The sequence below is a fragment of the Sceloporus undulatus genome, chromosome 2 (assembly GCF_019175285.1).
Source record: "Sceloporus undulatus isolate JIND9_A2432 ecotype Alabama chromosome 2, SceUnd_v1.1, whole genome shotgun sequence".
Taxonomy (NCBI): Eukaryota; Metazoa; Chordata; class Lepidosauria; order Squamata; family Phrynosomatidae; genus Sceloporus; species Sceloporus undulatus.
The window spans coordinates 70,015,785-70,029,639 of record NC_056523.1 but is presented as its reverse complement, the minus strand read 5'-3'; the positions used below and the strand labels follow the sequence as shown (position 1 = coordinate 70,029,639).

The following is a 13,855-nucleotide window of genomic DNA, read 5'->3' as shown; positions in this document are numbered from 1 at the left end:
CCATGTGACAGGATGTGAATGCAGCCCGAATTAAAATTCAATTTGGGAGCAGTAAATCAGTTTTTAAAGCTGTGCAATAAGCTCCTAAGTATCCATTGTCTTTATAAGAATAACATAGCTCATGCTGTCACTGTTAGTGCTGATCTAATGGCATCCTTCACCCACCACACAATATTATACACTTAACAAATGTATTCAAATGCTGTCACCATACTAGGCAGTGTCATGCAGTTATGATGCCATCTTGAAAACATTTTTAATCCAATTTTAAAAATTATTTCTAGGCTATATAGCAATCTGCATTTTCCTAGTCTCAGGTGTCTGACTATAGTCTGTTTATTTCCCAAGATCTCTGTCTGCTGCCCAGGCTATTATGGACATATGTGTGAGATGTGTCCAGGAGAACCAGGCAACTGGTGTTCTGGAAGTGGAGTGTGTCAGGATGGGCTTGATGGCAATGGAGAATGCCAGTGCCAAGAAGGTTACCATGGCACTGCCTGTGAGATGTGTCAGCCAGGGAGATATGGAGCTAACTGTACATTAGGTAAGGATGGCTGGATTCTTGTAATGAAATTCTGTATTGCTTTTGCAGTTGGAGTACTATTTGTTGTTGCGAATGTTTTGTGAAATAATTATCTCTATTGCTCTCTTAAGCTCAGTAGGAAAGAAGTTGTCATCTTCAGCTAGAAAGGGGGTTCTGCTGGTTATTAAGCTGGGGAAAATTCAGGATGCCTTAATCTTAGCCATGTATCCACAGGTCTGACAGATGACAGAATGTTTCTTTCTTCACAGAATGCAGCTGCAAGCATGGGAAATGCAATGATGGGTTGCTGGGCAATGGAAGCTGCATATGTGATCATGGCTTTAAGGGGCCCAGTTGTGATCAAGGTGAGTGAATTAATCTGTTGGGTGTACAAAGCTGACAGTCTTTGTGGATGTGAAATCATCGTTACCAAACCAGAGTGAAGTCTAAAAAGTTATGAGACACATTACAGAAAAGCAGCCATGCCATACTATCATGTTGCAGCAAATTAGACACACAGAGAGACACAAATAAATTCTGTGGTAACTAGAAAGTAGGGGTCAGCGACTTCTGGCAAGTGGGCTACATTCACCACCACACTGTCTGATTTTGAAGTCCTCCAGAGCCTTCAGAAGCCTAACTGTAATTTCTTTTTATCTTGTTTGTTTCAACAGAACATTCCCCTCCCAACAACTTGTTTTGTTTAAAAATAAGAAAGGGATTTCTCACCATTTACAGTTTAATTTTTATGGGCGGAGCAGCTTGCAGTGGGTTTCAGGGAGGGAAAATTGGTCCCTGGACATGCTTAACTTTTAAGATACACAGCTACCAAGATAGCTACAAAGCAGTTCCCAGGCAGTTCTTTATTTATTTGGGAAAATCAAATAGGATGACAAAATAGGAGGATTATGGACATATCCAGTGAGATATCCTAGAGGAGTAACAAAATATAAATGGAGTGTCACAAGTGCAAAAAGAAGGTACAGGGGACAAGCTAAGCAGTTGTTGAAGTATTATTGTTTGGTACAGCATCAAGTCTAGGATTAAGCCTGTGTTCTAAGAACTACTTTTTAAAGTATCCCAGGTTTGTAACAGTCAGAGTCAGGCCCAGTTCACACATAACTGTAAACCATGTTTTCATCTATAAAGCCCTACATAGCTTTAGTGCCCTATATTTGATAGAACACTTCTACTATGAATCTGCATATATACTGAGATCTAGACTTGAGGCTTTCTTTCATGAACTTCCCCTGAGAGAGTCTTATTGAGTGGTGACCAGGAAAAGGTCTTTTCAGTTTTAATCCCCAACTCCAGAAAGTCTCATGGTCCTCACATTTACTTTTTGGTACTATGCTAAGGCATTTTTCTGCTCCCAGGCATTTTGTGGTAGGTGACTGGCCAATTTTTAAATATTAGACTTAGGACAATTGTTATCCCTATCATATATTGTCTCGCTATTCTGAACGTTCGCATATTTTTAAGTGCCAAACAACTAGACTAAGTTTTAGTAGTACTGTAGTAATGTTATCTCAGTACCTTTAGTGTTTATCTTTTCTATTCATTTCATTTCCATTCATTTCTATAATGGATTCTCCGTATAGCTCAGTGTTCACTGTCAGAGTTCATTCAGTGTTCACTGTCAGAGAAGAATATTAGAAAATTCAGAAGGCACTGAATTAGTGAGCTCACAAGTATATGGAATTCTTTTTTTACTTTGTTTCCTTAACAATCATGACTTTTGTTTGGGTTTTGGATCCCACATTGAAGCAGTTTCTGAGTCAAACTATATATTTAGGCAGGGATGGGAATTGCTTGGCCCTTCAGATGTTGTTAAACTGCAGTCCCAGAAGTCCTAAGCAGAAGGAATGCTGGAAAGTATAGTTCAACAACCTCTGGAGGGCCACACAACTCTCACTCCTGAATTAAAGGAATGCATAGTCTCTACCATAAACATATTTTTTCTCTTGTAATGGGATTTCCTCAGCGATGTATGCCTCAGCAGTCAGACTTGGAAATAAAGCCCAAACGTGTTTTTAAAAAGCTATCTTTCACCACCTCTTCAAAAAATGCCCTAAATTTGTCATGAAGTTTGATTATGATTAAGATAGAACACCTGAAGTTAAAATTAGAATTAGCTTATATAGTTCAAAGTCAAGGTTCTTTCTGTTGTTGCTGCTGCTTTTTGCTGTATTTATTATTATTACAAAATTAGAGAAAATTCAAAAATGATGCCCTCTAGCATTCTGCCCATAGTTTGCAGCCCATGCAAATGATCTGTTTGGATGGATGGATAGACAGACAGACAAACAGCACACAAACATATGCTTAAATTCATTCTGTGATATGGTACAGGTGTTTTGACAGTGCTTAAATCCCTAATTTTATTCTAATTTCTAGATATAAGTACTCTAAAAAATGGTCTGCAACAGATTTTTGTTGAGAAAATAATATTTGAACAAAATGCTCTCTTGCAGAAATTGGAACTGATCTCTGTAATCACATGTGTGATGAGCATGCCAAGTAAGTACAATTCCAGGGCACCCAATAAAACATGTACATTTTTTATTTTATTAAAATAGGAAAAGGTGGGAACTGGCTTTCCACATTTTTAATTGTTTCCTCTTTTAAAGTCACTTTGCAACCTACTAAAATGCCCTCAAACATAGTTTGTGCATAAGAGGCCAGATCTGGCCTCAATGGTATATTATTATTATTATTACTATTAGTATTATTACTATTAGTATTATTATTATTACTATTATTATTAACCTTTATTTATAAAGCGCTGTAAATTTAAATTTATATGCCTCGGTTACATCCCATTTGGACTACTGTAACAAGCTCTACTTGGCACTGCCTTTGAAGAGTGTTAAGAAACTTCAGCTGGTCCAAAGAGCTGCAGCCAGGCTGTTAACAGGGGCAGGTTATAGAGATGACAGTGCCCCTATTGACCCGTTGCCTGTTTGTTTCCAGGCACAAGTGCTAGTTATGACTTATTAAGTCCTATATGGCTCAGGTCTAGGCTATTTGGCAGACTGTATCTCTGTGTATGAACCATCCAGGGCTCTATAATCCTCAGGAGATGCCCTTCTCTCCATCCCACCACCATCACAAACACAGGACTGGTGGGGACACAAGAGAGGGCCTTTTCCATGACTGTCCCTAGACTCTGGAACTCATTTCTCAGGGAAGCCATTATGGCCCCCTCCTTATTGGTCTTTTGCCGGCAAGTTAAAACCTTCTTCTGCTGGCAGGCTTTTAAAAGCAGAAAGTTCTTAAAGGACCGGTTTAGGGTATAGTATCATTTTAGGTGTTTTAAAATTTTATCTTTTTAACTGTATTTTTATTCTTTTAATAAGTAATCTGTTCTAATATTGTAACAATTTAATTCTGTTTTAATGTATCACTTTCTGTGTTTTTAACTGTATGTTCTTTTAATGTTGTGAGCCGCTCTGGGTCCCAGTTCAGGAAAAAGAGCAGGATAATAATAACAACAACAACAACAACAACAACAATAATAATAATAATAATAATAATAATAATATCCTTCAAATGCAAACATATATAGAAATATGGCTTCTTCTTTGTGATCCTTATACTTCACACAAATGAGTTTTCATGTCTGCACAGAGACCCAAATGGAATTCTAGAGCTGAATTACTTGGCGGGCACTGCTTTCCTCCCCACCAAACTTCTGTACCCTCCTGGGCCCAGGACCAAGCCCTGTGGAATCCCACTGGTCACTTCTCTCCAGGATGAAAAGGAGCCATTGTTGAGCACCCTTTGGGTTCAGCTGGTCAACCAATTAAAAATCCATGTAACAGTTATGTTGTCTTGCCCACATTTTACAAGCTTGTTTGCAAGAATGTCATGGGAAACCTTGTCAAAGGCCTTACTGAAATCAAGATATACTATATCCACAGCATTCCCTTCATCTACCAAGCTGGTAATTTTATCAAAGTAAGAGATAAGATTTGTCTGGCATGACTTGTTTCTCTGAAAACCATGTTGACTTTTTGTGATTATGGAATTATATAATTATAACAATTATGGATGTTGGCCCTATTGACTACCACTGTATCACTAGCAGGAGATTTGTTACCCAAATTTTGGGCAGAGGTTCTAAAAAAGCCTAATGTTGCCCCCAAAATAATAATGCTTCCAAGTCTCTGAGGAATAGAATTGGCCATTTTATCACATTCACATCTTACTGAATGAATTTGGGTTCATCTTTGGTCTCAACTCTTTCTTGCTTCATTTCAGTTGCATCAATGACTCTACTGTTTCCCAACCCACTTGCTTCTGTTCAGCGGGATATACTGGGAATGGAACCTATTGTACAGGTATTGCTGGCTAATGCTTTCCATGTATGAATCATTCATGGTAAAATGGACATGAGTCAACAGTGAAATGCAGCAGCTAACAAGGCCAATGCGATTTTAGGCTGCATCAATAGAAATATAGTGTCTAGATCAAGGGAAGTAATAGTGCCACTCTATTCTGCTTTGGTCAGGCCCCACCTGGAATATTGTGTCCAGTTCTGGGCACCACAAAAGGACATTGAGAAACTGGAGCCATGTGTCCAAAGGAGGGTGACTAAAATGGTGAAGGGTCTGGAAACCATATCCTATGAGGAATGACTGAGGGAGCTAGGGATGTTTAGCCTGGAGAAGAGAAGGTTAAGAGGTGATATGATAGCCCTGTTTAAATATTTGAAGGGATGTCATATTGAGGAGGGAGCAAGGTTGTTTTCTGCTGCTCACGAGACTAGAACGTGGAGCAATGGATGCAAGCTGCAGGAAAAGAGATTCCACCTCAACATTAGGAAGAACTTCCTGACAGTAAGGGCTGTTCGACAGTGCAACAAACTTCCTCGGAGTGTAGTGGAGTCTCCCTCCTTGGAGGTCTTCAAACGGAGGCTGGATGGCCATCTGTCAATGGGGATGCTTTGATTTGGATTTCCTGCATAGTAGGGGGTTGGACTGGATGGCCCTTGTGATCTCTTCCAACTCTATGATTCTATGATTCTAATGCCACAGTAAGTCCAAGAATATAGATATTTCGATTAAACAGAATGTTCTCCTTTCTGTTTCTTAAGAAATGCTGTGCAGTATAGATACATTATTTATGTCACATTGACACCTTCACAACAGAGATTAAAATGTTCTCTGCATTGCAAAGGATAAAGTCCAAATACAAATTCACTGACAAACTAAAAGACCAAATTCAGAGTAAGGATACAACAAAACAACTCTGCTTTCCACCTAACCTCTTGATTCCCCTTCCAGTCATGATTGGTAATTATGCAAATAGCACGTATTTCAAATAGTTAGTGCCAAGATGATCAAATTATTATGCCATCTTGATGCAGAACATCTTAAATAGCTCCTCTTCAGTTAACATTCTCTTTAGAATCTTCCCTAATTATCAGAATAAATGAGACAAGCCTATTTTAATCAGACATACTTGTTTTGCATAAAATTGGTTTTTGAAAGCACTCAACCAGAAGATGAACAGATTCAGGTTATGAAGTCTAACCAGAATTTCAGCCTGAGGAAAATTTTGTTAAGTATCTGCATATTCACACTACCTAAATGTTTTTGTAATAGGGATTTAGTGTTTTGTGTAACAAAACTAACAATACAAGTTGATTCTCCTTTATCCAGAATTCCAAAATATGAAATACTCCAAAACCCAAAACCTTTTACATAGGTGGCCGAGATAGTGATACTTTTGCTTTCTGATGGTTCAGTGTACACAAACTGTGTTTCATGCACAAAATTATTAAAAATATTGTATAAAATTACCTTCAGGTTATGTGTATAAGTTGCATATGGAACATAAATGAACTTTGTGTTTAAACTTGGGTCCCATCTCTAAGATATTATATACTTGATTATAAGTTGACCTCATGTATAAGTCAAGGGCAGGTTTTGGAGCCAAATTATAGATTTTGCCATGACCCACGATAAGTCAAGGGTAAAACTTGGAGACTCCTTCTGTGTGTGCGTGTGTATGTGTGCATGGCAAGAGGGACTCTAATTGAGGCTTTTTGCATCATCGTCTCAGCCTTCATTTCAGCCTTCACTCCACAAACAGCAGCAGTGTGGGACTATTTCTGCTTGGCTCAAGAGAGAAAGAAACTGCTCTCCTTACTACATGGGGAAATCTGAAAGAGCTGCTATCACATAACCATACTGACCCGTAAATAAGTTGACCTGGAATTTGGGGGTCAGTTTTTGGACATACATTTTTGACTTATAGATGAGTATATATGGTTTATACATACATGTAATTATAGGTATTCCAGAGTTTTTTTGTTTTGTTTTGAATCCAAAATCGAAAACACTTCTGGTTCCAAGCATTTCAAAAAAGAGAGTCTCGACCTATATAAAATACATGCTGCCTTGCTCAGATCAATTAAGCTTGGTGCTAGAACCAGGCTGATGAAACTGGAGCCAAATAAGTAGCTGGAGACTTCTGTTTCAGTGAGCCTCCTCTGGATTTTGATCTGACATTTAAGCCACCCAACTAATATGGAAGCCACAGCTGCTCCTGGAGGCAAATGAAACCAAGGTGTCCAGGTTGGACTCAGCTTCCTCTAAGGAGGCTCAATTACAGATGACTGGCCCATATTTTCTCACACAGTGCACACATACTTGCCCATGGCCAAATAAAAGGATTGGCTCACTGATATTTGCAATGCTCCCTGATACAGCTATAAGATTTAGTGACATACCATGCATGATTGTCAAGCTGCTTTGATGATGTTCAGTAGACGATCTAATATTCAAAATTCCTCTAAGGTAACAGGTTTTCTTGTTTTAAACTGGAAAGGATTATTTTAATTTGTTTGTTCTAAATTAAGGGTGGGAGTCATATCAACTTGTCCCAAACAAAGGAAATTCTATGGGAATACCTCAGATGGTCAGAACACAGGACTGAAAGTCTAGATATAGTATTGCTGTCCATCTTCCACAAGGAAGAGAAGTTCCAGCTTCTAAAATGTGGGTCTAATAAAGAGTAGTTGGCAAATGTTATGCTGCATGAGTAAAGCATTGGTTGGAATCTTGACTGATCCCATATTTATGTGAGTGTGGGGTTTCTTTCAGTTCTCACCTTCATTTTCAGCCTCCTGCACCATATTTCACACCATTCCCTAGTGTTCCAGTCATAAAATGAAATTTAGTATGCAAGCCATAGTCTTGGACTGGAAGATGTTTTTGAAGTTTTTGTGCTATATGTTTGTGATGCCGTTGTGTAAAATAACCTGATTTCTTTCATTCTGAAAAACAGAAATAAACCCCTGTGAAGTGGGTAATGGTGGCTGCTCTGCATATGCCAACTGTAATAAAGTCGGGCCTGGGGAAAGAACCTGCAGTTGTCAAGATGGCTATGCTGGAGATGGAACTGTGTGCCGAGGTGAGCATCATGCTGTTTGAAGATCTTGAAATAGTGGATAGCTTTTTAACTGAAAAGGGCAAGATATCTGTAGACGCATAAGACGATACATTAGAGGGTGTTCAAAACGGAATTATATATTCATGGCAAGATAATAAATGAAATCAGTAAGTCTCCCTGTGCCACTTGCAGGCCTGGTATTTGACACCCTTTTATTCCCCCCAGGTATGGCCTTGTACCCCATTTTGGATACAAACATTTTGGAGACAGACAGACAGCTAGCTTGGGGATTCTATGAATTATGGTATAAAAAGTTACTTCACCAAACTCTGATTCTGTCCCTGCATCACACCAATTCTCCTGAACAACTGACTGCTCTTTCACTTGTAGGTCAGGCTGAGGGGCAGAGTAAGTGATTGTAACTGCTATGCAGTGGATGAGGTTGCCTATCTAGCTGGTACTAGGATTGCCTACAGGGTCTGCAATTGGAATGAGTTCAAGTTTTGTCTCCTAGATGAGTTAGGCTTATTTAAATATTGTGTAACATAGGATTTGGCAACTTCTAGTTCTCCAGATTTTGTTGGGCTGAAGCTCCTCTCACCATAGACTGTGCTGGCTAGGGCTGATGGGAGCTGCAGTTCAGCAATATCTTATGCTGTTGTTGAGTGCCCGAAAGTCATTTTGACTTATAGCAACCCTAAAGTGAACCTTTCATGGGATCTTCTTGACAATATTTGTTCAGAGAATGTTTCGATTGCCTTTACCTGAGACTGAGAGCATGTGATTTCCCCTAGGTCGCTCAGTGGGTTTCGTGGCCAAGCTGGGAATCAAACCCTGGTCTTTAGAGTCATAGAATGTTATTACATGGGAGGAATGTCTCTCAATTTTGAAAGAAAAGAAAGCAATTCGAAAATGAACACTATGGAGCCCTGGTGGCGCAGTGGTTAAATGCCTGTACTTCAGCCATTCACTCAAAACCACAAGGTTGCGAGTTCAAGACCAGCAAAAGGGCCCAAGCTCGACTCAGGCTTGCATCCTTCCGAGGTGGCTAAAATGAGTACCCAGACTGTTGGGGGCAAATGAGCTTACTTGCTAATTAGCTTACTTCCTGTTCACCGCTATGATCTTTGGAATAGCGGTATATAAATAAAACAAATTATTATTATTATTATTATTATTATTATTATTACGTGGATGGTTATCAAACACACGGAAGAACACAGCACCCATCCCAAAGCCAATGTAGTGTGAATGCAAAAGAAGTTATCATATGAGTACGTACCCTTTGTAGTCTAGAATTCGAATTAGCATCCCTGCACATGCGCAGTGAGGGCAGAATCGTGACCTTTTTATACTTCCCACAGGGCCTGTTCCAATAGAGGTCATAGAAGTTACTTCTATAGAGATGTACCAATCAGGAACAAGACTGAATCTGATTCTTAGTGGAAATATTTTGGCATGAAATGGGCGTGGGTTTGGCAGCAAAATCTTCTTTGTTAAACTCCACACTTTTCCTGATTCACTCTTGTTCAGTGACCATGTTTACAACTATCCCAATGACATATTTTCGTTTGTTGGTTGTTGTTTTTAAGCAAATACATTTTGGTGGAAACACCCTGAAAATTTAGTTATATGGTATCTTGGCAATGCATATTTCTTATCTACATACAGAAATTGATCGGTGTCTAGAGAATAATGGAGGATGTCATCAATATGCAGAATGTGTTAAAACGGGTCCAGGTTTGGTAAGCAAACTGTTTCCACATTTTCTTTTGGGACTCAATCACTATATTTGTCTAAGCGTAAAAGTAGGATTTCCCATCTTATCTGGCTACTCAAATATTCATATATCCAGGATTTGAAAATCCAGTTTGTCATATAAATATACTCTTTAACTCCATCTTAATATCTAATGAGAGTATTAGATTTTCTTGAGCTGTTTGGCTAAAAAGGTTTTCCAGTACACAGTTACCTCAGTATCTGATGGTACATGTTGATACTGAGTTTTCTTTCTCTTCTTCAGCTTGCTGCATTTGCTTTATGTACTGTATATACTTGTGTAAAAGTCCATCTCAGATATCAGTTGAGGGAAAGTTTTAGAGCCAAAATTATGGATTTTGATCTGGCCTGTGGATAAGTTGAGGGTACAATTTAGGGGCATGTAACAAAGGATGTAAAAGAGCAAGCAAAGGAAAATGATGGCAACGATGCCTATAACTGGATAACTTTCCATAAATTTGTCAGTAAAAGAAGTGCCAATCACTCTCCACCCATCCATTCTTTCTGCCTCAGCTGTGGCTGTTTTGAAGTTCACTGGCAAGACAGGGAGAGTGAGGTTGCACTTCTTTTAGGACACCGTCTGCTCACTATGGCAGAGAAATCAAAGTACAGATAAGAGCTGTTCAACAGTGGAATACACTGCCCCAGAGTGTAATGGTGTCTCTTTCTTTGGAGGTTTTTATTTTTTTATTTTTTTATTTTTTATTTCAAACATAACAAAGTCTAAAACATACACTTCTACAAAGTTGTAAAACAATTATATACTGTTAATCTAACTAAACTAAGTAACTGAACTAATACATCATGTAGTCTTTTATGCATTCTTTTCATTATCTCTCTTCTACTACTATAGCTATTACATGTTACCCTTCCTAAGGCTAAATACCAGTATCCTCCCATATACTATTGATACTGTTTACTAACTCTGTTTACTTACATATATTTCCTTTTCCATAAGATCCTTAAAATCCACTATATGAGCTACTCGCCTTTCTATTTCTAGCCCTTTATATTGTTACTATCACTGAGAATTTCTTTCTACTTTCTCTTCTCCTTATTCATCAAATCCCATCTGTATAAGATCACCCTTTTCTCTTTTTAAATATTCCTTCCATGGATTCCACACTTTACCAAAATCATCCAAGGTGCCATTTCCAAGTAATATAGTCAATTTATCCATTTCAAGATATTCCATGACCTTTAATCTCCAATCTTCTATATTCGGCGTTTCTTCCAATCTCCAAAGTTTTGCAAAAGAGATTCTAGCGGCCATAATTAAGAAGAAGAGCAGTTTTTCCTTTTCTTTATTTAGGTCTTGTGCGTCAGTTATGTTTAAGAGATACATCCTGGGTGAGGCTTTTCCACTAATCCTTATAATTTTTACAATTTCTTTATGTACTTGTTTCCAATATTTTTTCGCTTTATTACAACTCCACCAACAGTGAAAATATGTACCTACTTTTCTTTTGCATTTCCAACATTTATTTCTGTTATTTTTAAACATCTTTGAAATCTTAAATGGCGTTAAGTACCACCTATAAATGGTTTTATATACATTTTCCTTCAGCAATACACTTTGTGTATATTTAATTTTTACTTTCCATATTTTCTCCCAGTCCTCAAGATGGATTTGTTCCCCCAAGTCCTGTGCCCATTTAACCATAAATTCCTTTACTACTTCATGTTCTAATTCGAATTTCCTAATTAAATTATGCAATTTAGAGATTTGTTTCGTAGGGTCTATCATTATTTTTTCTAACTCTGCCTCTGCTGAACCGATGCCATATATTTTACTATCTAAATTAAATCTCTCTCTCAGTTGTCTGTAGGTGAACCAACTACATAAGTATCCCTCCTTAATCAGTTCTTCTTGAGTTTTTATAATCCTCTTCCCTTTTTGTATCTTGGTTATATCTTTATAAGTCACCCAATAATCTTTTCTCAATTCCTCCCTTTTGAATAATGCTTCATTTGAGGATGTCCATAGAGGCAGCTTAGTGCACCACTTATTTTTGTATTTTTTCCAAATTCTTAAAAGATTTCTTCTAATCAAATGATTGTTAAAATTAGCATCTGCTTTAATTTTGTCATAAAATAAATATCCATGGAGACCGAATTTCAAATCAATTTTTTCTAAATTTATCACCCTCCTTTTTTGCAATTTAATCCAATCTACTACCCAATCTAACACACAGGCATAATAATACCACCTTAAATTTGGTAACGCTAATCCGCCCCTTTCAACCGTATCTTGTAATATTTTACTTTTGATTCTTGCTTCCCCCCCCCCCGATAAATTTCGAGATTTCCTTATCCCATGTCATGAAGGGTCTATCATTTCCAATTATAGGTAGATTCTGAAACAAAAACATAAATTTAGGTAATACTGCCATTTTAATAATTGAAATCTTTCCCATCCAAGGGGTTTGTAATTTAGCCCATTTTTCCAAATCTGATTTAATACTTTTCCACATCTTTTCGTAATTATTTTTAAATAACTCTATATTTTTTGTTGTTAAATTTACTCCAAGATATTTAACTGAATTAACTATTTTAAAGCCAGATTTTTCCTGTAAAAACTTCTTTTCCTCTCTCGTCAAATTCATTGGCAAAATGCTGGTTTTTTCAACATTAACTCTATATCCTGCAACTCTTCCAAATTTTTTAAATAATTTTGTCATTTGTTCTATACACTCATTTGGGTTTGCAATTGTTAGGACCAAATCATCTGCATAGGCTCGCAGTTTATATTCCATCCCCCTTAGTTTGAATCCTTCTATCGTTTGAGTCTGTCTGATCTTATTTAACAACATTTCCAGGGACAATATAAATAATAATGGTGATAGGGGACATCCCTGTCCCACCCCTTTAAAAATCCTACATGATGGGGTTTTTTCTCCATTTACCAAAATCTGAGTTTCTTGTTCTTTATATATTCCCTCTACTGCACCTTGAAATTTTTCTCCAACTCCCATTTTTCTTAATACCCCAAACATGAATTCCCAATAGATATTATCAAAAGCTTTCTCCGCGTCTATGAAAAAAAAAGCCAATTTCTTATCAATTTTTTTTCATGGATTTCTATTAAATTTAACAAATTCCTAATATTGTCTTTTATTAATCTACCCGGGAGAAAGCCACTTTGATCAACGTGGATCCAATTATTCAATACCTTTTTTAATCTATCCGCCAATATTGATACAAATAGTTTGTAATCCGAATTCAATAATGCTATCGGTCTATAATTTTTTGGGTTAGTCGGATCTTTGTCTTCTTTTTGAATCAAAGTTGTTATAGATTGTGTCCATGTTTGGGGTATTTTCCCTTCCATAGCCTCGTTCATCACCCGCTCCAGAGGATCCACTAAGCTCTCCACACAATTTTTATAGAATTCATTCAAAAAACCATCTGGTCCTGGGGCTTTCCCAGTTTTGGCCTTTTGTATAGCTTGTAAAATATCTGTCTTTGAAATAGGTTTATCTAACAGCTCTTTTTGTTCCTTAGTTAATTTTTGTAATGTTATAGAGTCCAAATAATTTGTTATTTTTGTCTCTTTAACCAGAGGCTTTTTAAATAATTCAGTGTAAAATCTTTGAAAGCATCTTTTAATTTGATTTTGATCCGTCAACACTCTTTCTTCTTCTTTTATCATGTTTATTCTTCGTTTCGATTTTTCTTTTTTAATTTGGTATGCCAATAATTTCCCCGGTTTATTTGCTGACTCATAATATTTTTGTTTAACAAATTTTAATTTTCTTTCCATCTGCTCTATCATAAGGGTCGAAATTTGCTTTCGTATTAATTTCAATCCAACTAAAGTATTTCTATCTTTAGGATTTTTCTTTAGCGCTTTCTCTCTCTGCTCTAGTTCCATCCAGCCTGGAGGTTTTTAAACAGGCTGGATGGGCATCTCTTATGGGATGTTTTGATTATGTCTTCCTGCATGGCCAACTCTGTGTCTCTATGAAAGCCTAAAGAGCTGTCACCACCATTTTTCTGAGCGCTATTATTACATTGACCCATATATGGGTCGAACCAGGATTTTGGGGCCAATTTTGGCATACTTTTTTTTTTTACTTATAGACAAGTATATACAGTAATACACTCTCCATTTGAAGCATAGGGAAATCATAATAAATTTGAAAAATGATA

General features: G+C 37.2%; 1 protein-coding gene across 4 annotated transcripts in view; it reads left to right on the top strand.

Annotated features, from left to right (window-relative positions):
• STAB1 (stabilin 1) overlaps positions 1-13,855 on the top strand; it is a 138,617-nt gene that overhangs the window by 85,997 nt on the left and 38,765 nt on the right. For all 4 annotated transcript variants that reach the window (XM_042453972.1, XM_042453971.1, XM_042453973.1 and 1 more), the window contains 6 exons: positions 349-544; positions 793-888; positions 2,998-3,043; positions 4,787-4,866; positions 7,820-7,945; positions 9,596-9,669. In XM_042453972.1, coding sequence (XP_042309906.1) covers positions 349-544; positions 793-888; positions 2,998-3,043; positions 4,787-4,866; positions 7,820-7,945; positions 9,596-9,669 — 618 coding nt within the window. The remainder of the gene's footprint in view (positions 1-348; positions 545-792; positions 889-2,997; positions 3,044-4,786; positions 4,867-7,819; positions 7,946-9,595; positions 9,670-13,855) is intronic.